The sequence below is a fragment of the Harpia harpyja genome, chromosome 2 (genome assembly GCF_026419915.1).
Source record: "Harpia harpyja isolate bHarHar1 chromosome 2, bHarHar1 primary haplotype, whole genome shotgun sequence".
NCBI lineage: Eukaryota > Metazoa > Chordata > Aves > Accipitriformes > Accipitridae > Harpia > Harpia harpyja.
The window spans coordinates 45,916,157-45,942,293 of NC_068941.1; the positions used below are offsets into that span (position 1 = coordinate 45,916,157).

A 26,137-nucleotide genomic window follows, 5' to 3' on the forward strand; every position below is an offset into this window, starting at 1 on the left:
GACAGTATTTAAAAAAAAAAAAAAAAAATCCTACCAAAGGATGTATTCACCATACACATAATTCACCCCTGGAAGAGCATGGGAATGAGCCATATGAGGTAGATATTAGTCACATTGCTTAATCCAGTTACAGATACCATTACCTTAAGGAAGAGATTATAAGAACCTATATAAAATAGAGTAATTTAACAACCTGGAACCCCACCAGAGTCCTAGGGCAATGACAACATCAAGATAATTTGATTTGTGGGCCCTGATCTCACCACTTTCCAAGCTGGCAAAAACTGATAGTGCTATGAGTAGGCATGCCCTGCCCCAAGGTACAAGAGGTTGTTACTTCATACTGTTTTAAAACAACCAGCAAACCCTTGAGGTCCTGTATTGATTTGCACTGATTTATCTTGAAAGCATGAGTCGTGCTCAGTGTGGCATATTGCCAGCTGTTTGTTGTTAAACTTTACTCACCCATATAAGTAGTAGAAATCACAAAACACCATAAAGTTCCAGTCACACACAGTGATGTTGTTCGTGCTGTATTAAAACTGTTACAGGTTGTTCTCTTATTAAAGTGCTAAGGCATTTAAGGGAGGATTGTTTTAACATTTTTCAAAATATGAATAGCATCAGTTTCAGGTGGTACTAAAAATCAGTGGAAAATAAAATTATAATTTATAGATACAAACACGTTTTTGAAATAGTTATGTGCCTTATTTCTAGAAACTGAATAATGCTGCAAGTAGTTTATTTCACTGTTTAGAGTAGGGTAACATCCTGAGATGTTTCTTTTTTTTCCAGATTTCTAGTGATGCCACAAGAAATCTGACTGCGTAAAGAGAGCAGTATGTGCCTGCAATACTCAAAATGGTTCATTTATTATAATTTAAAAACCAATCCGTATTTATAAACAGTATTCCTAACTACAAAGATCCCTACTGTTCATTCATTTTTGGAGCTACATTACGCCTGAAAATACCAGTTTTACTTTTCAATAAAAGCCCTACAAGTATACAAGAGAGTATTAAAAAAAATAAAGAGAATACAGAAAGATATTCATCTGTTAACTTCCATTTTACGGGATTTGAGGGATTTTCAAATTCTCTAACATGATAATAGAACCTAGTTTTGTACCTCAGTCTTTTAAAATGTATGTGAGACTACCAAGATATTTTGATCATATTTAAAATTTGGGAAATTATAAATAAAACTGCACATTTGGAACTAGTGTGCTTCTCTATTATGTCTAGTCATTTAGGGTAAATGTCATTAAAATCACATATGGTAAGTTGATATATTTTATTGTAAAGCAAGCAGAGGCTGGCAAGTAAGCATTTCTGTTTCAAAAGCAGCAGTGGCTAGAGTAGAGTTAGATCTGTTATAACACCTGACAGAAGAATGATTAGCAAGTGTACCTGACTTTACCTGCTCTTACACATGTAAGTCAGGCTTTAATGCTTTGTTAGAAGTATATAACTTTGCTAGAAATAGGAACTTTGTGATTAAGAATTTTGTGTTAGGGCCTAATCTATGTGTTTTTATATAATTTCATGATTTATTTTTTTCACTATAGCAAGTACTTAACAGCAGTGCCTTTTTCCTGTGTAGTCTTAATGGTAGTAAGAGATTTTCTTCCTGTTGTCTAACAGAAATATAAATTCTGATATGTTAACTGATGTACTGAAAGAAGATTCTTTTTTGATAACTTTGCGTAAAGTTTGCCAGCCTGAGGAATTTTTATGACATGTTTTCTGTATTTAAAGTTCTGCATTTTACCCTCTTATTTATGACAAATGTAAATTCTAGATTTACAAAATAGCATTATACATTCCTAAATCTCAGACAGTTTTATGACAGAAACCTGATAGTGGTTTTGGGGGTCTATTTTTATTTTTATTTTTTTTAGGGGCATGTTTCTGGATACCATTCTCCCTTCCCGTGATGATAATGGTATACGACCTGCCATTGGCCAGCGTACTCGTCTAAGTAAAGGAGATATTGCACAGGCAAGAAAGCTGTATAGATGTCCAGGTATTGCACCACAAACAAACAAAAACCACATACTAGCAACTGTTTGACTTGTTGTTCAAGAGGAATGATAAATTTTTTTGAGTCAGCTGCTCAGCAGTCTTTTTCCATGTTGGCAACTGACGTAGGCAGTTCAAGAATTGAATCATAAAAAAATCTTATAGATAAGGTCTCTGGAACGCAAAGCACTTAAGGACAGATAAACTGTATGAAACAACACTTAGTTCCATGACATTTCAGTCTTTGTTTTCCTTAGTTGTTCAATGACTAGGAAAAAAAAAAAAAAAGATGTTTAATATCACTTCTAGTTTGCCTATTGACTGGAGTCCTTTTTTATTTGAATTCAAGTATGTTGCAGAAGGAGCAAATTAAATTATTGCAATCAGCTCTGAACATATTGCATTTTTTGAAAATTTGACAAATAACAAGCCAGGACAACTAACTTGTAAACTCTTTTATGGATGCTCTGGTTAGATCTTAGTCCAAAATTTCTACAGTTTTAACAGATACTTTTAGTATTTGAATATCTTCTGCCAAATTCTAGCATCCTGTACTTTCAATACATATGAATGTTTTATCTCAAAATAGTGTTGGGGTAGAGTTGCCTGTCTCAGAGACATCAGTGGCAAGTCTGGGGTAACCCAGAGTCAGCCCTGTGGTTCTCATTGTTCTCTAGTGCTAGTTCTTCGTTAAGTGCCAGCAGAGTGGTGGAAATCTCAAAGCAAAAGGTTTTGCTTTCCTTGCTCTAGTTATGGCTGATACCAGTTTTAACCTTTGGTGTCAACCGAAGCACTTCAGAAGTGCCATCTTTCAGCCAGAATTTGCCAGCAAGGTCCTTGTGGGAGGCTAGACGTACCAGCTCTGTGCCACATAGGTTTTACAGCCCTCCTGTTCCTCACAGGAATAAATGAAGTCTCAGTAACTGTTTTAAGGCAGATATATGGCTACTTTTTACCACCTGATCAATACAGAAGGACTAAGATGAGGGATCAGGACTGAAGTGATGGAGCTGCTTCAAATTTATATCAGCAGCAGTGGGATCTACTGAAGATCTGGGGCATCTGATGTGCATTTGATGCACACTGTACAGCTGAAATATGCTTTTCCTTTGTGCTGTAAGTACACTGAATCATAATCTTCTATATACTGAGAACATGCACAGTGCTTCTGGGCCTACCAGAGGAAAAACCACTTTAGCACATTTTCTTTAACAACTGTTCCTTTTGGAATAATTTTTGCTCTTTCCTTTTGATACAGAAAGTACTTGAATAATGGCATTCTTCTTGGCAGCATTATTTCTAATAAGAGTACACAGAGAGCAACGATTTCATAACCACAGAGAATACATATATATTGTGATAAAGACAAATTTTGGAGACAAAAATAGTCTATAGAATTAAAACTACTGTGAAAGTAGCTAGTATCTTATGATCCCATTTACTTAAGAAAGAAAGAAAAAAATTTACAGCCTAGGCTGTTTAGTGTGTATATAAGATTCTAACATGCACTTTCAGTCAACTGAGAAAGACGTAGTGTGCTTTTTGAGCTGATGTTCAAATAGTTGTTCAGAGAAAATGTCCTTTTCATATAATTCATGAAAATGTGTAATGATGAGTTATTATTTCTTTCAATGTCTTGAAAGTCTTGTTGAAAGTTGGTTTCACAGTATTATAAAACCATGGTTGTTCAGCAGTAGTGCACACTTTAAAAGTAAGCTATTTTTTGCAGCACTGGTGAACACAGGTCAGAGGGATAATAAAAATGAATGGTGGTTGCAGGATCATGTTCATTTTCTGGCACTTTCCTTTGGCAAACTTTGGGATAAAAGACGTTGGTTTTCTAACCTTACTTAGGTGAGCCAGTCCATAAAAGAAAGTGAGTTTTAAGAGAGAGAAAAAGGCAGAAAGTTTTGCTACAAATTTTAAATAGCATACTATTTCACATGCTGGGGTTTTCGGTTAATATTTTTAATAGAAGCTGAATAACTGAATAACACAACATGAACTTAAACAACCAATAAAGAAAGCAGCTCTCTGAAAGTTGCATGGCACTTGTGATCTAATAAATTTTCCAGCAAATAGTGAGATTGAAAATTCAGACATTAAGCTTTCAGTTTTATGAAAAGAATCGTGCCATCATTGTAGTATATAGCAATAAAATCCCTGACAGTCTGTTATTTTTGGAGGCATGCTGTATTTCCTATTTCAGACAAAAGTTGTTATTCATGATGTCTGCTTGTGATAAAACAGCAGTGAATATTTCAAACGTTAATAACATCTGCATTGTTTCATGTGTTCATTTGTGTTGCCTTAAATGTAATACAATGAAAATACAGAAAACAGTAACTTAAATAAATCAGTATCTTCCAGAGATGCACACTTCTTTGATAAAGGATTTTGTGGTATTGTGCATGTTTCATTTGGAGTTCTAGTTATTCCTGCAAGCAGTTTCTGGTCCAAGAAGCCGGCTGCGTTTTCTGGGGCCCGTGAACATGAAGTAGAGATCAGGGCTGCTGGAGAATAAAACTGATCCACACAGCTGTGAAGCAGCTGAGCCTTCTGGGTTGTTTAGCTAGTCAGGGTATTCAGGGTCATTATTCAGGAAAGGGCTTAGTGACCAAGGAACAGTTTTGAGCTTGGTGAAGCCAAGGCATGAGATTTGATAACCTGTCTTTCATCAGCTGAGTAAGTGCCAGGGCTCAACAACCTAGCAACAGCAGTTTTGGTTTGTTTTAAACTTTCTTAGGATTTTTGTCGAAGGAAAACATAATTGGTGTTAGGGATCTGTTACATTTTAATACTGAGTTACATTGTTACACGATAGAATAATAAGGAGAAAGCAAGGAACTAAGTTTAGGGTCCTTCCTCTGCCAATCTTATTTTGAACTTTGAGTGTCTTGGCATTTGAAAACAGATCTTGAACTTCAAGGCTGGATGTATTACAATAGTTTTCAGACTGTCTAATGGAGTACAGAATATGTTTTCTTCTGGTGTAGCTACTAAAATTTCAACACAGGTCTACCTTTATAGTTTTATATAAAAATTGTAGTTGATTTAAAATTCCTATGTAGTATTATAGGAGCAAAAGAATAAGGAAGAGAAATGATGGAGAAGGATACTCTTAGGCAGAAAGAGAGGAAAAGAAATAACTGGGTAGAGTGGGACTGAATAACTGATGGGAAGGGAGGCTCAGACTGGCAGGAGAAGGCTGTTCAGAGGAAGAGAAGGTACATGGAAGAAGTTCAGCAAATTTACAAATTGCCAGGGTCTGTGACAGTGTGTGTGGAAGAGAGCAGATGAAGGATACCTAGCCTGGCTCTTTTTTGGGGCTATTCTCAGTGTTCCCCAGGCTTAACTTGCTCCCACCTCTATCAGATTAGAAAAGAGTGTTCACCTTCAAAAGTCAGCCTTTATTCACTACATAAGGAGGATTAAGGTTTTTAGATTAAGACTGTTTCCCTATAAAGGGGAATCAAGTCAACAGTAAGACACTGAGTTGTAGTAAACTAATTTAAGTTTTTTGTTTAACAAGTACATTATCAGCACCAGGTATTTGTAGGGCTCTGTGGCAGCTTTATATGCCATGTATGGATAGTTTTACAGACTTGGGTCTAAGTAAAAAGTATTAAAGATCTTAATTCTCTTTGGAAAAGGGTAAGCTTAAATTAGCCATATATGACAGTATGTATTTGCTAGTGCTATGGACAAAGGAATGAGAGTTGGTTTCCTAAGTGTCCTGGAGGATCTGGGCTTTGTCATTTGCAGATTTCATTATAATCCTTAATGGAACTTGACCATGTGTGTAGGCCAACCCAAAGAGGTGTTATACACAGGCTGTGTAATTAAACACTGCCACAGAGTTCACTGGTAGAAATTGCTTTGTGTAAGCATATAATCTACCTGCTGCCTTTATGCATTGCTAATCTTTACAAGGAGAAGCAAAAATAGTTTCCCTTTCCTTGCCACAGAAAGGCTTATCAGAAGTCTAACCTTCTCAAGCTGTAAAACAGACAGGAGATTGTTTTTTTGGTTGGAGTGTGTGTGTGGGGTGAGCTAAAGTGACATTTCTGCAAGCGGTCTAGCCTAGTAAAATTGATATAAGGCATGACATTTGAGAAGGGGAAAAAAAGCATTAGAGAAAACATTGGCATTGTTAGTGATTAACAATGGAATAAAAATGTACAAATGCTTTATAAAGCAAAGGTGCGTAAGACTGAAGTTGTAATTAATTTCTTTTGACATGAAATATACTAAGATTAGTTCTTAGGAAATTTAAATAAGTGGTCCTTACTACTCATTTTCCTTCTATGTTTCTTTCCCAAAGTGGACTCCATTACTAATGGACCATTACACGGTAAAATGTTTATAACATACCATTTTATAAGCCTAGTCATGAATACCATAGTTGCCACAGTCCAATTACAGAGAAAACCTTTACATTCTCTACTGATAGAATTTTAACTGTTTCAATTACCATTGACCCATTGCAGAGGAATGTACTTTTAAACAAGAAATGCCCAAATATCACCCTGTCTACAGCGGCTCTGGAAGCCAGCCTGGAATTCAGATCCCATAGATAATTAATTCAACTATTGATTAGTGTAAGCTGTTCTTGTTATAGTTCCCTTGAGTAACCAGGAATTTTAAATTAAATGGTAAATATGGTGAAAAACATAAAGCCCAAACATATTTTATAAATTCTAATTGTGTTAATTCTTAGTAGAAGTTATCCAATTAGAAGTTATCCAATTACAATTTTTCTTATGCTTCCCTTAAATTCAGAGATATTTATGAAAATTTTGGATTGATAGAGAGCTCCCAGGCATTTAATATGGGTCGAAGTTAAATTGTTGTATTAACTGGCTTTATTCTGTAATTCCTAGAAAAAGATTATGTTCCATGGCACCTTTTGCAACTTAAAATCCATAGTTTTAAGGCTATATACAACTTCTGTATATGGAGCATGGAGTGTTATTAATTTGGAGAAAATAATCCTGCACTCTGTATAAGAGAGAAAAAATTCTTAAATGTTTTAAAAAATGTAAAGCTATTATGCTTAATTCATTATGTGTTTACTTTTATAAAGGGGTGATTTAGGGACTTTAATAGAGTAAGGGGTAGCTACTCCAGGGTCTTCCTCCTCTCCTCTTGCAGGGCTGCATTTGAACTGATATCTTGTATGTCCCACATATTTGATAGCATTTGGTTTGCTTACATACTTGATATTGTGTGGATGTGTGCATTGCATGACTTCATAATATTTGTGAGTTGAAGTTACAGTTAATTGAAAAAAATGCAATGTGAGCAGAAAAGAATGGACAAACAGCATTCCCCATCTCTCGTCATGTCATCTGCTCAAGGCTTGCTTAGTAACTGTAGTGTTGGTGAAATAGTTATAGCTAGAGCAAACAGAAGATGTACTAAAGCTTGAAATATGGTTGTATGCCTTGTGAGAGTACGCTGATGCCGTGTAGTCTCAATGAAGCCATGCATGGGGGGAAGAACAAGAGAGGGCTCTAAAAGCGGTGAGCAAAATACTTGGATCCTCGCAGATCTGAGTCATGCGTGCATCTGCTGCGCAGGGTATCTCCTCTTTGGGCTCTGCTTTCCTCTCCTCCTGTATGAGACTACTATGTTTTTCTCTTGGCCCTCTCTTAAGTGCTTTACGTATGCATTGTAAGCTACAATACAGTTCACTAGTGCTGGGGGTACCCCATACAGTAGTCTGCGATTTATTTCAGTTTGCATTCATTGCTGTGTTAGAAAAAAATCATGGTTAATTAGGGATATAGCCTTTTCACTGAAAAGGCTTTGTACAGAAATAATTATTTAGTGCTGAATACCTTTTTTGTATGTGTCATTTGCTGTGGCTGCCTGCAATTTTTTAAAGATAAACCCACATTTTTTTAAGTGAGGGGAGGAAAAGAATTTTTTTTTTTTCTGTTTCATTCCTGAAGGACACGGTGATGGTGATTTTAGATGTTAAAATTTTGGGTGCTGCACCAATCTTTCTTTTCTCTCCTCATCACAATAAGCATTTCAGTGCCAGAGAGCATATTTAATGCCTTGAATGTAGCTTATGCCTGATATTACAGTGTAGTTGTCAGATTACATTTTTGACGCATTTTAACAAGACAGCCTTTACAGCTGTGTTGTCTGTCTTTGTCATATACAATCTCTTCCGTTGTCCCCTTTTATTTAAAGATTTTCCAGATCATTTATAATTCATTGAGATTTTGGTGATACAGTAGTTCACCTGCTGGCAGTGGTAGCACTGTAATTTGAAAGCACTGCACATCTGATTACACTGTCAGTCATGGGATAATATTCTCAAATTCACATCTCTTGTATCACACCTGCAAAATCGGTGGGTGAAACAACTTTATTAAAGTCAAAAAAGATGACTGACTGAGGTGTACCGGAATCAGTTTTAGTGGTGGGGAATGGCAAGAGCTTCCAATGCTATATTTTAGTGTGAAGAGGAATTATTAACCAGTCTGCCAGCAGACAGTAGCATGACTGACAGCTGAGATATGGGTGCTAAAAGCATCAATAATAAAGAATATAAAAGCCTTTGGTATTTTAGGACTTTACATTTGCTTTGCTTTATTACTCATCTCTACAAGTCACTGTTGCAAGAGATTTTGTTGAATATAGGATTTAGTTTTCTACATCGATATAAATGAGTGAGTTTGGGTCAGATCAGTCTCTCATGTGGGCAAAGTACTAAATTAAATGAAACCACTGACAAAATTCCAGTGTGGTGCCAATCATGCCGTGCCAGCTTTTGTTTTACTTTTGGTTTAGATCTTAAAGGATGTGTCTAAGGGTGTGGCTAACTTCTTTTTTCACCGAAGTAAAGTTATATGTATAATTTTGCAGTTGATTGACAGCAATGACATTTTTAAGACTGCTGTAATTTTGATTATGTCAGCAGACAGCACACAAGTGAAATAGTTCATGGAATAAAAACATCCTGTGTAAAATTGAATGAATGTCAGACTGGCTGAAAATCATTGTTTTGAATAAATCATTAAATAACTAGTCTGTTTTCCATTCTTCATCTGCAGTGAGTTAAATGTGTTCTGAATAGATATTGGAAAGATGCATTTTTCTCTGTTAGGCACATTCAATTTTATATTTTTACTGTATTTTGTTTCTTTCAGCCTGTGGAGAAACACTGCAGGAATCTACAGGCAACTTTTCTTCTCCAGGATTTCCAAATGGTTATCCTTCCTACACACACTGCATATGGAGAATCTCTGTGACCCCAGGGGAGAAGGTATTTTAACATTCCCTTAGCTAAACACAGATACTATTTGCAAAATAAAATGTTGCATTTCTTTAGCTTTTCATTTAAGTTTAAAGCTTGCATAATAATTGAAAACAATGGTATGCCGTAACAAATAGGACCATGAACTATGTGCTATTGACTTTGGTCTGTAGCATTAGAACCACGTCATCTATTTGGTGGCTGTCCATGTGAAATGAAGGCATGATTTCAGTCTGCTACATGTTTGCTTCATGAAATCCTTTTGAAACTGGCTTCCAATTCAGTTAGTGGTTCGGTGTAAAGGTGGAAGAGGTAGTCCAGGCTCCTGAATGGTGTCTTCTCCAGCACGGGCTCAGGCAAGCTGACTGAGCTGTGTGGGATGGATAGCTGGGCTCTGCCTAAGGAAGCTCTTAGTATGATGAATGAGATGTTTCTAAAGTGAAACAGTAATAACGTGGGGTAAAGCAAGTGTCATTGTAGGTGTTCCCCGGTATCGGTTCTAGTGCGTATAGTTTTCCTTTCTGGGCATCATTTTTAGGGGAAAAAAAAATTGGCTTGGTGAGAGCAGTTCAGGGAGAGAAGTGTGCCATCCTAGTGAAAGCAAAACCTGTTCTTCTTGTGTACACTTTCAAAACATGCTAGCTGAATCTTGTTTTAAATTACTGGCTCAAATATAAGCCTGCCTCAAAATAAATAAGGGTAGAGGGAAGGATGGGAAGTTTCACCTGAGACAAAATACGTAGGGGGAAAAAAAAAAAAAGTAAGTTTCTTTACAAGAAGCAGTGGCTGATTTTAAGCAGTCAAACACAGTCTAAAGACTGAAATATAGAACCCAGCCACCAGCCTCAGTACTGGACAGTCCAAAGAGAAAACCCAGCATTTGCCCCCAGATATTTCAGTTCGTTTTGTGTGTGGTCTCCCACTCCATGTTGGACATAGTTTTCTCCTGAGTGGATTACTTTATTCCATGTTTCTTTCAGGTCAGGTCCTGGTAGACACCAAGAATATATGTTCTTGATGTACTAATAGATCCTGAGGAGCTGTAAGAGCATTTGCCACTGTGGGGGATGAAAGCAGTGTCGTTTGGAAAGCGTTCGCCCTCCTCTGGGCAAGAGCCAGAGACAGGAGGGAAAATAAACACACTCTGTGCTGGGAGGGCGTGGGTGGCTCTGCAGGTTGGCAGGGAAAAACAAATGAAAACAGATTAATAAGAGAAGGTTTGCGCAAAAGATGCAAATTAATCTAGATAGAAAATTTTATGTCCCCACTGTTTGTGTTGCTTCTTAGACACTGCTATGATAACAACAAAAATTGCTTAGGTTTCTTTTCTGTTCCTCAGTTAAAAAATTAAAATTTTGTAGTATTCATCTACAATTATTATTGGCTTTTGAAAACAATATTAATATATGAGTTAGAAAATGGTCATGCTTAAGTATTCATAGCATACTCCAACTTCATGCAAGCCTACCTGTGGACGTTAGTGTAACTGTACGGTATTTGTAATACCATTATGTCTTGAGATTGTAACCACCACTGGAGCTGTATTATACTGTACGAAAGTGAAATGGGGGAAAGCCCCTGTCCTGAAGTCAGCAATGTAAGAAGACTTGGCTCCCTTCCCATGTTACCTCCCACTCCAAATGGGGAAAAAGACTAAACAGAATTTTCTAATTGAAATTTGACGTGACAAGTCCTGTCTGTAGGACACTGTTCTGACCTCCTGCTCTCATAGTCTCCATATGGTTCATCAAGAACAAAGTAAATGATATTTGTGCTAGTCTCAAAAAGTCTGTATTGCCAGTGCTGTTCTCATAGGATATTGTCTGTCTTGAGATAAAGGACCCTATTTGCAGCAAGTACTTGATGTGAATAGCAGATAGCAGAAATGAGGTCTAAATCTTAACTAATGCAAGTATCACTGTACCTTGGACACATATTATGCTTGATCCCAAATTTTCTCAGTAAATGATGATAACATATTCACATTATGAAGGGAAAATAAAAATATATTTAAATTTTTATTCCTTTGTTTGCTGCTTTGACCCTGATAGATCTCAGGAATATTGTGTGGAGGTTAGAGTGTGTATAAGTACATCACATCATGTTCTGAAACATCAGTGAGCACTTTAGTCACCTAAAAATAAACTGAAAAAGCACCAGTCCAGATTGTCTAGCTCTTGTCTCTTATTTATTGAGATTTAACATTGTGCTGTTTGAGCATAGTTTAGAGGACTTCTATCCATGCTGCTTTCTGCAGGTACAGACACTTCCGATCTTTGATGGCAGGAAATTCAATGGAGGACGGGACTGCAGTGGTACGCACTAGCTGCAGCATTCCTTTTATTGATAGGCATCATAAATTGCCAGCCCAACCTAAAGTATGTGTGTGCATATTGCTAAAACAAGGCAGTTCATTCACCTCTCACTTTCTCTCAAGATTTAAGACTATATGGTAAACAGTTGTACACAGTATATCTATGGACAGAAAAATCTCTGGGGGAGGGTGCTGTTAGTAATACTGTATGCCCTCTGCCAGGGTGAATCCTGCCTTCTGGTGTGTAGAAATTTTGTTGGCATAGGGAGTTGCAACTATGCCAGTGGGGTTTTTTTAATCCACCTTTTTGAGTAGGTTACCTTACTTTTCAATTTTCTTTAATGTTTTACATGAATGATAAAATAGGACAGATAAATCCTTGGTTGATATGGGAAAAATGCCATCTGCGAAAACTTAGTTACTACTACCTGGTATTGCTATATATTTTGTGCTTGCTTATCCCAGGCAGCAGGAGGTATGACATATTCTCCCTGAAGCTGCAGTAGCACAATTGAATCTGCTGTGTAATCAATAATTTCTTAACTGTGCTGACAAATACCCATTGATTGTTTTTCCTGTGAAGACTTTCAGCCATCCTGTCCCCTTGAACAAGCTCTGCCTTGTCTGTAGTTCTATTTAATACTTTGCAGAATTGCAAATCAGAATCTTAAATATACTTATACTTGTTTGGTTCCCTACCAGAAATCAAGCTGTGACAGATTGGGGGTTCTGCTTATGTACAGCTAATGAATTCTGGTCAAAGTTAAGGAATTGCTGTATCATCAAATACCTTGGCATGTCAGAGTGAGAAAAGGCCGTGAAGGTTATTTCATATAGTTTCAAAGGCAGGGGCCATTGAGGAGGTTCATTAAATTTTAATGGTTTCCATTTAGATAGCAGCACTTTGAGACAATGACATGACAACACCTAAGTAAAACCATCCTTTTCCCAACTCTGTCCTGGCAACTAAGGTTTGGAAAAAGGCAAATTTCCAAACAGAAAACAGAAATCTGATGTTTCAGCTGTGTCATGGAAAATGGAAAACTTGTGGCTAGACTGGTGAGAGGCCTCCAGGCTCTACATAGCTGAGCCAATGGAGGAGGTATAGGTTGTGGCTTTCATAACTTGCTTCCAACAGAGACAGCTGGGTTTAGCTTAAGCAGCTGTGGAAGGTAACCTGACCTTAATCGAGCTGTCTGCATCTCATCTGGGCAGAGAAAAAGGCTCCCCCTTGTGAACCCCTCTGCCTGCACAGCTGGGATGAGGTGGGCATGGGTGGAAAAGAACAAGGAGCTGCTGAGGGCAGTAGGCTTTTCAGGTATTATGGCTAGATACAAACAGAAATACCTACCTATGGTCTGATAATCTAAGGAAAAAAAAAAAAAGAAGGTAAGAGTTTAGAAGGAATCTTAACTGCAAAGTGGATGAGCGGAGGAGAAGAACAAAAATTTGTAGCTGGTGAGGCCTCTTTATTTGAAGGACAAGTTGAAGAAACAGCCTGCAAAGGACAGACAGAATTGCTGTGTGAATGAGAGAATATACAGGACGTCTCTGCCATCCTGAGAGATAGATTCAAACTGCACTTGGAAATGTAATAAAAAAACTGAAGCATGGGGAAGCGTATGAATGATTGTACTTTTAGCCAGATTTGCATATTTCTCATGGAGAATAACATGGTAAGTAGGTGGTTTTGGAATTCTGATAATATTTGTGCATTTAATTCTTCAGTACATGTTCCTGAAGGAGTGCCTGAATAGTAAAGTCCAAATGCCCTGTGGGTTAGACATGTGGGAAAGGGTGCACATAAGGTAGAAGAAGTTTGAGAGGTGTAGCTGTAGGCAAAAGCAAAGAGGTGAGTTGTGAGGTTCCCTTTCTGGGAAGGAATGGCACAGGAAGTCTGCATCCAGGAAATAAGACAGGGAAGTCGAAACAGGAGGTGCTGCAGTTAGACTAAAAGAAGCATGAGAGCCTGCGGGTGGACAAAACCACAGTAACCTAGTGAATGACAGCTGAGAGGATCAACTAATGCTTTGATGCATGGCATTTTTAGGTAAACAGTTCAATAGTCTGGAAACTGAGTAGTATGGCATTGAAGGTTTTATGTCAATTTTCTCAGTAACACTGGAAAGAAAACATTCTTCCTGTTTTGCAAAATTAAAAAAAAAAAAAAATCATTCTCCACCAAGGCCCTGGTGAAAAACTGGCAAGGGAGAAATGAGAACTATCTGAAGAGAGATGTATCTTAATAGTTGGATTGAAGATAGAGGTTGTTGGGTAGAAACGCAGATTGAAGTGCTTGCTCTGCTGAGAGTGCATCCAAAGTGTGTGCTGTGCTTACTTGAATCATTCTAGTTGTCCCTCTGCTGTTGAAATTTGTTCTATTTAACCTGACTAGCCACATCCGAAATGGGAAAGGAGTTTTAAAGTCTAACTTACAGAACTTGCAGAGATATAGGGGATCTAGAATCAAATCTTGGATGTCTCAGAGTTGGAAGTTCAAATCCTTGGAGTTCAACAGTGGACTGTCTGGACGATTTCCTTACTGGCTTTAAAAAAAACAAAACAAAACAAAACTAAAACCAAACAAAAACCTCCCAAAAGACACAAGCAATACTCCCTCCTTCCCCCCGCCCCCAATTCCCTACCTGCCTTAGCTGTAAAAGCACTGATTTGATGTATTTTCTATATAAAAACTTTATTGTTCTAATTTGCTGAATGATTAAATGGGCGAGCATTTCATTATCTTTTTAAATTCCATGCTTATGAACACTTCCCCTGTCTACATAATACAAGATATTAATTGAAACTGTTTTTTTCATTAGGACTTTATTTGCTTTTTTTTTTTCAAAGTTCAGGGAAAGGGTAGCTACATTGAAAAACAGTTCAAGGTATTAGAATATCTATTACTGCAAACCTTTCAGTATAAGGAACATGTTTTCCTTAAATATATTCATTTCTACTGTAATTTCTGTTGCAACAAAAAGAAGGGATTGCACAGCAGTTGTGTCTGATTTCAGATTAGTCCATTTTCATCTCTGAGCTCAGGAAGGAAGCCTACAATATAATTTGATGATTTTTCATTGTTATAGGTCTTTATAATTCAAAGTGCCAATGGCAGCCTGGACATGAGTTAATATTACCTAAATATATTTCCAAAGTATCAAACTAACATTGAAGCAGATATTCTTTGCATATAGATCTGCGATTAAATTATTGCCTCCCTTTGTGGCCCTAAAATGACAGAAGGAAGGGGCCAAAAGAGAGAGGGTAGGCTATATTTGTTGCATCTGCTACACTAAAAACATACCAAAGGTGCTTGCAGGATGCTCCCATGGAGAGAACAGTGCTAGAGCAGACTGCTGTTCAAGCAATGCTTTTGCAGGTTTTGTGGATGCATTAGCAGCTTGTGGATATAAATGCTTGGCCGTACTCAACCATCAGAACAGGTATGCATTTATTCAGTGCTGTCCTGATGGTCCTTACCATGCTTCGTGTCCCATACCTTCATCCCACAAGGCTGTGGCTGCTGGCATAATGTACCTCACTGTACAGGACTTCTGGCTGTTGGGTTTTATGTGTAGCCTTATAGATGTTTTCTGTTTCCCATGGCATCATGGTAGTAAAGGCGAAAGCTGAATAGAATCATGTGTGAGCTTGGTCTAGAACCCAAACGATCAGTAGTGTCAGCACTAGGGTATAGGGGAAGAAACAGCTTTTAAGATTAAGTCAGAAAGTTTCCCATTCTCCACTGAAAACAAAAGAGATTTTTGAGAATGTAGTTGCTCGTATCGAGGTACTTAGTTATTTTTTGTGGAAAGTAAGTGAAAGCAAAACCCCTGCTAGCCTAATATTAAGACACATAGTGTTTTGCTCTGAAAGATTGTCTCCATTTTGCATTGTTTGGAGAAGAGTCTTACCATGACACTCTACCACCTACACACCCAAACCGCTGAGCTTTATGTTATCTTTAAGTTAGCTTCCCCCAATAGCTAATAGTTTTATCTTCTTAAAATCGAGCAGTCTGAAAAAGTTCCACCTTTCTGGTTTAATATTGTACTATGTTGTGGTTGAAGAGACACATGGTGCCTTCAGAGGAGATGGAAGTAAACCCATCCCGTCTGACTATCCAGTTATGGTGTTCTATTTCCTCCTTGCAGCTGGACTAAGGGTAAATTCCTCTCCTTTCAACCAACACTCACAGCTGCTTCATAGGCTGCCATGGAGATATATTTTTGCAGTGTGAGATAGTTGCTACCGTGCAGCAATTCCTGTTTGCTTTATAATAGCAGGTTTTGATTGTGAGTTCCTAGAGTCAAAGCTAAAAATAAAACCACTTCTATGCTCATATGTGAATAAAGAAGATTTTCAGTTAGGTTGAAATATTTATTAATCTACACTGAGGAACTGATTTGGAAGAAGATGAATTCTTTTTCGAAATACACCTAAATCCAATGAAAGGCTATGAATTTGAAATTATTTATAATATAAATATGATTTTATAATATAAATTATGAATTATTTTTAATCTTGTTGTTTGGACTTATCCCTGAAATTGCAGGACAGGATGCTAAGACTGTCCCAGTCAGTCAGGGTCCAAACTGTAGCTATTGTGTCATCCTGTAATCGAGGATGAATCCTGCTCCTGTGTTGAAAGTGTAAGTTTATGGCAGTTTAGGATTAATATTTTTAAACCAAAGTGGGATAATGTAATGGTCTAGGGTAGTCCTGATATTAAGTATTGCAAATATGCCTATGTATAGGTATGCTCAGTAAAATTGGGAGTCCAAGTTTGAAAGTTCCAGAAATGCATGGAACTCAAATTTCTGTATAAAAAGCTTTATTATAGTTTTGTTAAGAGTCATTAAGGGACTGTGTACCACTTGTTTTAGTGATATTGCTTTCAGCATTACTGTCTACCATTGTCAATATTTAACTTGTCTGAAAGTAAATTGTCTTGTCAAAACAGTCGTAGGAGACACAAACCAAAATAAAACAACAATTTTTTTTTTTTTTAACAGCTATCAATGCTGATTATAGTCAGAATGTAATGGAAGAGGAATTGGCAGGAGAATTCTCAAATAACAAAATTATATTAGCACGTTATTTTACCTTATTAGCATTCTCAAATTTTTATTTCTCAGTAAAAAGCTCCCTGTAAGCAATTAAATGTGAGTAGTCTGTCTTGAATCTGCTCAAATATGTAAGATTAAATAAAAAACCTTTAATGTTCCCAAACAACTTTTACTTACTCTAAGAAATAATTGAGGAGAGGTTAATTAAATGTCTAAGTAGTTGGAATCCTGTTAGAGGTGACAACCCTGGCTTCAGTTCTGCAGAATATTGTTGTGATCATTTTCTAGTATTAAACACATGTGATTTAATTAGGTGTTCTCCTCTGATTGCAGATTGTTTTAAACTTCACCACCATGGACCTTTACAAGAGCAGTCTCTGTTGGTACGACTATATTGAAGTAAGAGATGGCTACTGGAGAAAATCACCTCTGCTTGGTATGCAACTGTTGAATGCTGCACTGTCCATAGTTACCATACTCATTGAGTTCAGTGGACTTGCTTGATGTTGAACCCACAACAAACCTCTTGATTTTTAGGTGCCCAGAATGTATTTAAACTTGAGGGTGGGAAAAAACTCTAAATGGCCTCAAATAAGTTGTTTGTTTGACTTCAAGCCTCAAGCCTTCCTTTCATTGCAGCTAGCTGTTATTCAGCTGCATGTGTGGAAAGATGAAAACTACAAAATGTGCAACTTTTTGCTTTGCTTATGTGTATTGAAATATGAAGTTGCCATAGTTTTGTTCACAGAAATGGGGAAATAGTATACAGACAAATCTGTAGAGCACGTGATGGGAAATCCACAGAGCGTGTGATGAGCACATGCAGTGTGGTTGAGAGCACCCACTGTAGAGTTGTGCTTATGAGCTCTGTTGCTGTACTTTTAAAATTATGAAGTTTACTTCTATTTCTTCTTTGCATGTCCTTCCCTGCCCTTGCAGAGAAAAGACATGCAAAGCAATAATGAACTAAGTCTTAGAGTTGCAACTAATACTCAGAAAGCTGCAGCCATCCTTTTCTTGAATCAGAGGGTTGGTGGGGAGATTTCACACGCCATAATGATCTTCTCTGATTGAAACTGGGGATTTCAGAGCATAGGAAACATGAACACCTCTAACTTCTTGGGTCAGTTTTTGTTGTTGTTTTTAGAATGAAGACTAAAACTATTTGTTAGTGTCCTAACGTCCATAATTTAAAACCAGCAAAACAGAAAGGAAAGGAAGCAGATGCAGAGGACAGCTTTTTAACAGTAGTGCCTATTTTCTTGGCCTTACAAAGAACAGAAAGAAGAAACAATTCAGACCACCCAGTAATTATACTTTTCTCCTGTTCCCTTCTCTATCACCTAGACAAACAGAAATTTCACCTATGTAGGCTGAATTCAAGAGGATAATACAGTCCAGGGTCATTTGGATGTTAGTTTTTAAATCTCTTTGGTCCTTAGATACAATGAGCAGTATTACTGTGGCCTAGATTATATTCCTCTCTTAAGATTAGTACTCACTTTCCCCTTCCAAAATGCCTGGGTTTGTATGTATAGAAACAATCTATAACAATAATTTTTTTAATTGATTCCCCTAAGGTTTTATACTTAGACTTGTGAGCCTGACTGCCATGAAAAGAAGTACTGAAAGCTTTATAATAAAATCTTTGTGTATTAGGTCCTGATCTGCAGAAACACATGTGCTTAACCATAAGCGTGTGAATAGTTCCACTGAGTTGGTTATGCTACTCCTGTTTATAATGTTAAACACTTGTATAAATGTTTGCAGCGTTTGGCTTCAGAGGCGGCAGAAAATGCAGTTACTGGTTGCATGTTTTTAGGCAGGTTTTGTGGTGACAAACTGCCAGAAGTCCTCGCATCCTCTGACAGCAGGATGTGGATTGAGTTCCGCAGCAGCAGCAACTGGGTTGGGAAAGGTTTTGCAGCAATTTATGAAGGTAAGCCTCTTATAGCATTAAAAATGTCTTGATTATGGAGGAAAACTATTAACCGGATACCTTCTGCTATTTAAAAAAAAAAAACCAAAAACAAAAACCAAAACCGTCAGAAATAACCTGATATGAAATCGGTATTTTACTACTAAAAGAGACAGTAGGTGTTAGCTGACTAGACAGGACATTTTGAAACTCTTCCCATGATCAGATTTCAGATGACCTCTTTTCCAGGGATACCACTGATAATATTCATAAGCATTTTTTACCAGTCGTTTAATTAACCAAATGTGCATGTTCTTGTGCTTAGTGTGTGGAAAGATTTTTTTTTTTTGAGTACTTTCTGTTTATTCTTCAGAAAAATCTGACTAAAGTTTTCCATATGCTCTGGGATTACTTAATAGAGACACTCCCACACACTGAGTATATTAGCAAGTCAACATTCACCTGTTTAAAATAGAGCCTCTTTTCTTAAATATTGAATCTATGGTAGTAAACTGTATGATATAGTTGATATTCACAGATCTTTACATGATTACCAGTATGGACCTTGAAAAGTGCATTTACTTTTCATGAAAATATTTTTTATTTATATTAGCTGTTTCTTCAAATTCAGTGTAAACTTGAAGTGATAAACGGTAGATTAAAATGCATAGGTCATTATAAAATATGAGATTTTTCTCTCTCATTTGTCTCTTTCTAAAGGTTAGTAAATATTAATGAAGAATGTTTATTAAATATATTTCAAAGGTTAAAAAAAAGTAAAATCTGATTATTTTGACCTTTTAAATATATTCTGTAAAATGTCTAAATTCAGATTATCCATGATTCCAAAGTCTTCCTGAACATTGGAGACTTGTTTAGAGCTGCTAGAAATGCTGAATTATATTCTCTAACTGAAATACATGTAGTGGTTTAAATGGATTGTGTTTTCAATAATTTGTCCTTGGTAGACTTTTTAAGTCTTCTCCAGAATAAGCTTATCATTAATTTTAAAAAGGGAAGCATAAAATGTCAGTTTGGGCATGGGGAATAGAAAATGTCATTACTGACAATAAGAATTTTATGCTTTTATCAGCTATATGTGGAGGTGAAATCCACAAAAATGAAGGCCAGATCCAGTCTCCCAATTATCCTGATGACTACAGACCAATGAAGGAATGTGTGTGGAAAATAACAGTGTCAGAAAACTACAATGTAGGATTAACCTTTCAAGCATTTGAGGTAAAGCCTTTTAACTGATCTCAGAAAAGCATCTAGTGGATAAGTGACAGTGACATTTAAGGGAATCCTCATTAAACCTGTGCATGAATTTAAGAATTCCCTATGAAAAATAAGCTCCAGAATCCAATTCTACTCTCCACGAAACCTTCCTTTCTGCAAATATTTTCAAGAAGATTACAGGTTTTTCATGTCTTTTTATGCTATTTGAAGTAGAACATTTAACGTACTGACAATAGTCACAGGTTTAGCAAATACATAATCCAGTTCAGCAAGGCTGCTTTAATATTCTGTTAGATAATTGGGATTTTTTATCTTTGCTAAATCTTATTGTTAAAAAGGAATGTCTATCTGGAAAGAAACCACTGTGGGTTTTGGCTTCTGTTTTGAGAAGAAAGGAAAAAAAAAGAGCCTACTTAAATTCAGTTTACAAACCTTTATTTAGAGAAGGAAACCTATATTTAGAGAGGGAAGAAAAAAGCCATGGTGAGTCATACTTGCATGTCTTTAGTGTACATCACTTTGTGTATAAATTTGCTAAACAGCAGTAAACTATTGTGTAACAAAGAAAAATAATATTTCATATGTCTTTTTATGCATACTGATACACTGGCTTGAAGCTTGTAGATAAATTTAGTAACATACTTTGAGTTCACTTGTTTTATTTGAATATGCTTCAGCAGTAATGACGTGAACACTTTTTTAAAATCTAAACTTTTTGGCTTTATGGTGCACATAAATATAAACACAGGTATAGTAAATACAGATATAACTTTCAACCTGTAATTTTAGTCTTACTGACAGACTTCATAGGTATGGCACATTTTTGCTATCACTGATGAAAGGTCTGAGTATGAGATAACAAGGGCTTGGGACTTTATCAGCAATTATGAATATAAACAACAGAGTTTTAATAATTTCACAGATTCTACTCCATTTTCCCTTTTTCATATCCTGAATTAATGTTGGGTCTAGTGCAGACAAGGTCAGGTCTCCCTGCCCAAAGAGTTTTCCAAATACTATTCAGACTCTGCATGGCCTGGCTCAAGACTGCTTAACTGAGTATGTCAGTCTCTCTTTTTAAGCACTGTTGAAAATGAACAATGTTTTCAGTAACTTTATATAATTTACTGACTAGATATGGAGCTTTTCTAGTCTGCCATTGGTGCTTGGTATTTTTTAGTGTGATCCCTAGAGAAATGGCGCTATGCCTCTGCATAAGGGAGTTGCCAGAGTGTTTGATCTCCATGCAGATGCTCAGCGTTGGTTTAGATGCACGGTACATTATTGCTTGAATTGACCCCAGTTCAATATCACCTCTGGGAGAATCAAACTTCCATCTCTTCTTATCTTCCAGGACCTTTTTCTAATCACCAAATTATGGACTATTTGCAAGTGTGAAGATGGCATGTTCATGCCTCACCATATAGAAAACAATCAGAAGCAAAGGAGCAGCAAATGAGAGCACAATTTAGTAGGCTAGGGGTTAAGGCTGTAAGAAGAAATGTCTATTTTTTTCCCTCAGACTATTTAGTATTATGGCACTCTCTAGAGGTGAAACACGTGGACTGACACCTCATAAGAAGAAAGAGGAAATTGAGCAGAAGCATAGTTGAGTGCTAGTCTCAAATTAGTGCCTCTGCAAGATGTGTTTTGAAAGAAAAAAAAAAAAATTCTAACAGTAGGGACTTGAAAGGTACATACTTTTCCAGGGAGAGTCTGAGCTGTGATTCCAGAGTGGCAAGATGCCCTTGAGCACCAAATGAGGTGCCCCAGAAAGGCACAAAACTTCTGTTATATCTGTCCTCGCAGCATTTCTTACTGGCTCGTCCACAGGGCTCCCCACTGAGAGTGAGAGTTGCTTTGGAAACCACTCTCAAGTGCCTTGCCTAGACATTCACCATTGGGTCTGATTTCCATTTCAGGTCCAAGCGCCTGAACGTAGGTGTTCTGGTTTTTGGTACGAAGTCCCTCTCTGGACTGAATCCTTGGTGCACTGCCCAGTAAAACAAAAAGTTGTTTAAGAATCATAGTTCTTCGTGCCAGCTGAGATCAAAAAAAGTAAATGTCAGGCCAAAGAGTTATTGCAGCGTGTTTGTGAGAAAATTACTTCTCTGTCGTTTGAAAGGTACAGTTAAGTAAGAGGAATTCTCATTATCCATATGTAATGCTAGAAAAAATAACTGTATAAATAACCTTCACTTTGAAATGAAAGCACTAGGGAAGCTGAGAATTTCAAACTGTATCAATGAGTCATCTTGTTTTGCCTGCTGCGGGCAGTGCATTTTCCACTGAGTGTGGGATTACCCTTTCTTATTTGGGTGCCTGATGGGCAGCCACACTTTCCAGTATCTAGATGGCAGCAGGGATGTTGGGACTGGTAACTCCATCTTTTTGCTTCATTGTTATAACCACCTTTATTACATTTTTCTTTGAAAATTAGCAGTCCTTGTATTTATTTTTTTTTAAAGAACTTCTGTTGGCACACGGTCTTACCAGCTAAGACAATCCAGAGAGTTTGTAGAGCTGAGCCATATTAATCTTCCTCATTTGAGTGGCCCTCTTAATCTTTGTGCAGATAGTGTTCATTTAAATTATTTTTATTTAAGTCAGGGAATAAAATTTATCTGATCTTCTGATTCCACTAGGCATATATCCCACCTTTTATGACTGAAGTCTGTGACCTGAGTCAGATATGTTTACCTGTACTGGAATTTGACTCCATCAACAAATAAATTAATAATGACAAGAAGTAATTGGGAGCTTTCTCCTGAAATATCATGCCTCCCAGATTTGCTCTTCAAATCCTCTTCTCTTCCTTTTTTTTTTTTAATATATATATATTTTTTCTGTTGGGGGAGTGCTACAAAACAAAGGTAGTCTGGAATTTTTAACCAAACATATTTTAGTCTAAAGTAATTGTTTTTTTCAAAACTGAAACAATGTACAAGGAATTTTCTTTTGAGAATGGATGTTGAGAATGTCTCTGGCTTTCCATTTCACCAGGAGATTTCTTAGTGTTTTCCTGTCCTTATGTACCTGTCTTAGGAATTTTTCTGGCATTTTCTCAACGTAGTTCTCTAATGCCACTCAAATCCTGTGTTTGCTCCAAGGCCTTCAGGAGCTGATAGTATCTTTTATTCTCCTATAAGCAGTACATTTTTCTGTAAAACCTATTTATTTATGCATTTTTACATTTGCTAACATTTTGCATATTTCTCCTCATCCACATGTAATATCAATCTTGTGAAATTTTAATGCTCCAGTAAATAAGGTTTGCAGGATCAGCCCAGTTACAGCTAAACTCACTGGAAGTCCTTTCATTAACTTCAGGAGATTTTCTACACTTGTAGTAGGAAGAATAAGAACTATTGCAAGTGTAATAGATCCTTGTATGGCAGTGTTCCCAGATGACAGTACCATGACATCTTAAAAACTGAGGTACAGATAAGCAATGCACATTTTGTACTAGTTCTTTTTCATTGGTTACCAAGCACCTTAACACCGGTTACCATTTCTCAAAACCACAATATTTATCTGTTAGTTTATATATAGGTGTAACAATTTAATCACTTAATATAATAATATTGATAATAATAATGGCATCACTCGCAGTAGTAGTACACTAAAAATAAATTAATATGGTAGAATGACCACCTTTCGAATTGTTTTATTGAAAATCAATAGCACTTTGTAAGTTGTTTGGTCTTTATAGTCTTAGGAAGTTTAGCAACTTACTGTGATACAAAATGTATTTTTAGCTGTTGTCTTCTGCCAAAAATAGAGTGATTCTCAGAAAAGAAACTAACAATTCACCTCAAAGGGAATTTGGTACGTGTAACTCAGAGCTGCACATGGCCTGTGAAAAATCATAATTTCCATATTGTCCCATAGAACATGGAAACGTGGAAAAAACAGATGTTAATTAAAAGTCTTGAGTAGTGAAATGACCACAGACGTGTGGGGAAAATACACAATTTCTTCATTGATATTAGTAGGCTTTGGACCAGGTCACTTTTTTCTACATCAAAGTGCAATATGATTTTTACTGAGATAACAAGGCAGACTTTGTTTCAGATTGGAATATGATTTCCTGTGTTTAAACTTTATTATTTAGATTAATGAAAATTTGGAATCATTAATACAGCGTCAAAAATTTATCAGTGCTCAGGTAGACACATGTCTGACCACGTTAGTTGCAAACATACACTTGCCATTGAAGTCAACAATAGGTGGTTGCATCCCAGATCTTCATGACTTTTCTCACTCATTTCCCAAACTTTGGCCCAAAGCAATTCCTGAGCAAACAGCTAAGAAATTACAGTAAATGGCAATATGGATTGTGCCAGAGAAGTGAGTGGGAGAAAATTACGTATGTAAATGCTTGAAGAATTGGAAAGTTGGAAAGAAGACAGACAAATTTTGTGTGTGCCATATTTTGATGCCATTAAAATGAAATAAAATCAAACGGTCCCTTCCCCCAATTTTTCCTCTTACATAAAAGAAACAGAAATCCTAATGTGCTAAATGAAAGCTCCTTAGTCTGTGGTGGTTACTGAGCTTAGTGTTGGTTATAATGCACAATTAGAGCAGAGTGCCAGCAGCCACTTGTATTAACTGTGCAGCTTACGGGCAAGAAAAACTCTGTCTGGAGATAAGATGTGGATTTTTCTAGGTTTGGTTTGGCTTTGAATTGTCATTTTAACAGAACTTGGATGTGCTGAATTAAATTTGAGGCTTCTCCAACCCCTTCACCCTGACTGTGGTCCCACCCCCCATCCCCCCAACCCTACCTCACAATTCAGCCACTTAGCTGAACAATAGCTTTCTTAGTGGAATTATTTTTGAATGCTTGGATTTAGTTAATTCTTTTGTAACTAAGATGCTATATTGCTTGAGTAACGTGAAGTAATCCTGCAGTAAAATGACCCAGATAAGAGGGCTTTTAATTCTGTTAGGAAAGATACTCTCTCAATAAAGACAGGCACCATAAATTATCTAGGCTCAGGATAGGATCATATTTGGGCTGCTACTGCTTTCTTCTTTCGTGCAATTCCCACTCTGACTCTGCAAATACTATTATGTAAAGAGCACAAGGCTTGCTACCCAAGTAGAAATGCACACATGTCCTCTCACATATTAGTCTATGTCTGGATGTCATCCAGCAGGACGTTTAAATGAGAGGGACATTTTCAGTTGTTCTAGTTTCAGTAGGTTTCTCCATCAGTACGGCAACTATTCACTCATTGATCCAGAAAGTCAAAAGAAGACAACTGAAATTAGGAATTGTGCAACAGAAGCCAGGCACTTCAGCTGCAGAAAAATAATGATGATTTTTTTTTTCTCATCTGTTCTATTGGCTACTTAAGAGCTGATAATTTTAGAAGTGTGTTTGGATCTAATTCTAGAGATGCCCCAAACTCTTAATGCACTGTAATTTTTTACAGTTACCCTGCAACATCAGTGGGTAGCGACAAAGATAAAATTTTGCACTGTGTTGAGGATAAAGGAAGAAGATAATATATTGATCACCACCTGAAATAGCACAGGTTGATAGTGTCTAAAAAATCTTATTCATATTAATCAAAATTGAGCTTTTTAATATTTCAAAACCAACTAATATTTCTGACCTGTTTAGTTGTTGAACCATTAATCTTGTATACTTAAGTGTACATGAGAAAAGAGGACTATACTTGAACTCAGAGGAGGAATTTGACAGAACATTAGGAAGCTTAGAGGTGAGCGTGTCTTTTTAGTTACTTTTTTCCAGTTAGACTGTTGTGTCCCGTGTAACATCTTAACAATTTTTTCTTGTAGAAAACAAGTATAGTTAAAAACAGTCCAGTGATGCTTGTCCATCTTCCTGATGTTTGAACCCTAAACAGAGAACCCTAACCTTAACTTTGAAAAATTTCTATTCTGTTTATTATCTGATTGATATTTGATATTTATGGTGAAGTTCAAATAGGTCACTTTAAAAACAATTTTTTACAGATTGAAAGACATGATAACTGTGCATATGACTACTTGGAAATTCGAGATGGAACGAATGAGAACAGTCCTTTAATTGGTCACTTTTGTGGCTATGACAAGCCAGAAGACATTAGATCTACCTCTAATACCCTGTGGATGAAGTTTGTCTCTGATGGAACTGTTAACAAAGCAGGGTTTGCAGCTAACTTTTTTAAAGGTAAATGTTAAAGCATATTTTGGGAGCTGTGAACTGCTTATCACTTTTTTTGTACTAGAGAAATTATGACAGAATATTAAACATATTTCTCAAACTATTTTTACTAATATCAG

The 26,137-nt window shown here is 36.7% G+C and overlaps 1 protein-coding gene across 3 annotated transcripts in view; it reads left to right on the plus strand.

Annotated features, from left to right (window-relative positions):
- Nucleotides 1–26,137, plus strand: part of TLL1 (tolloid like 1) — a 164,971-nt gene that overhangs the window by 107,182 nt on the left and 31,652 nt on the right. For all 3 annotated transcript variants that reach the window (XM_052778705.1, XM_052778697.1, XM_052778714.1), the window contains 6 exons: nucleotides 1,901–2,025; nucleotides 9,188–9,303; nucleotides 17,014–17,116; nucleotides 18,503–18,619; nucleotides 19,692–19,837; nucleotides 25,829–26,024. In XM_052778705.1, the coding sequence (XP_052634665.1) occupies nucleotides 1,901–2,025; nucleotides 9,188–9,303; nucleotides 17,014–17,116; nucleotides 18,503–18,619; nucleotides 19,692–19,837; nucleotides 25,829–26,024 (803 nt within the window). The remainder of the gene's footprint in view (nucleotides 1–1,900; nucleotides 2,026–9,187; nucleotides 9,304–17,013; nucleotides 17,117–18,502; nucleotides 18,620–19,691; nucleotides 19,838–25,828; nucleotides 26,025–26,137) is intronic.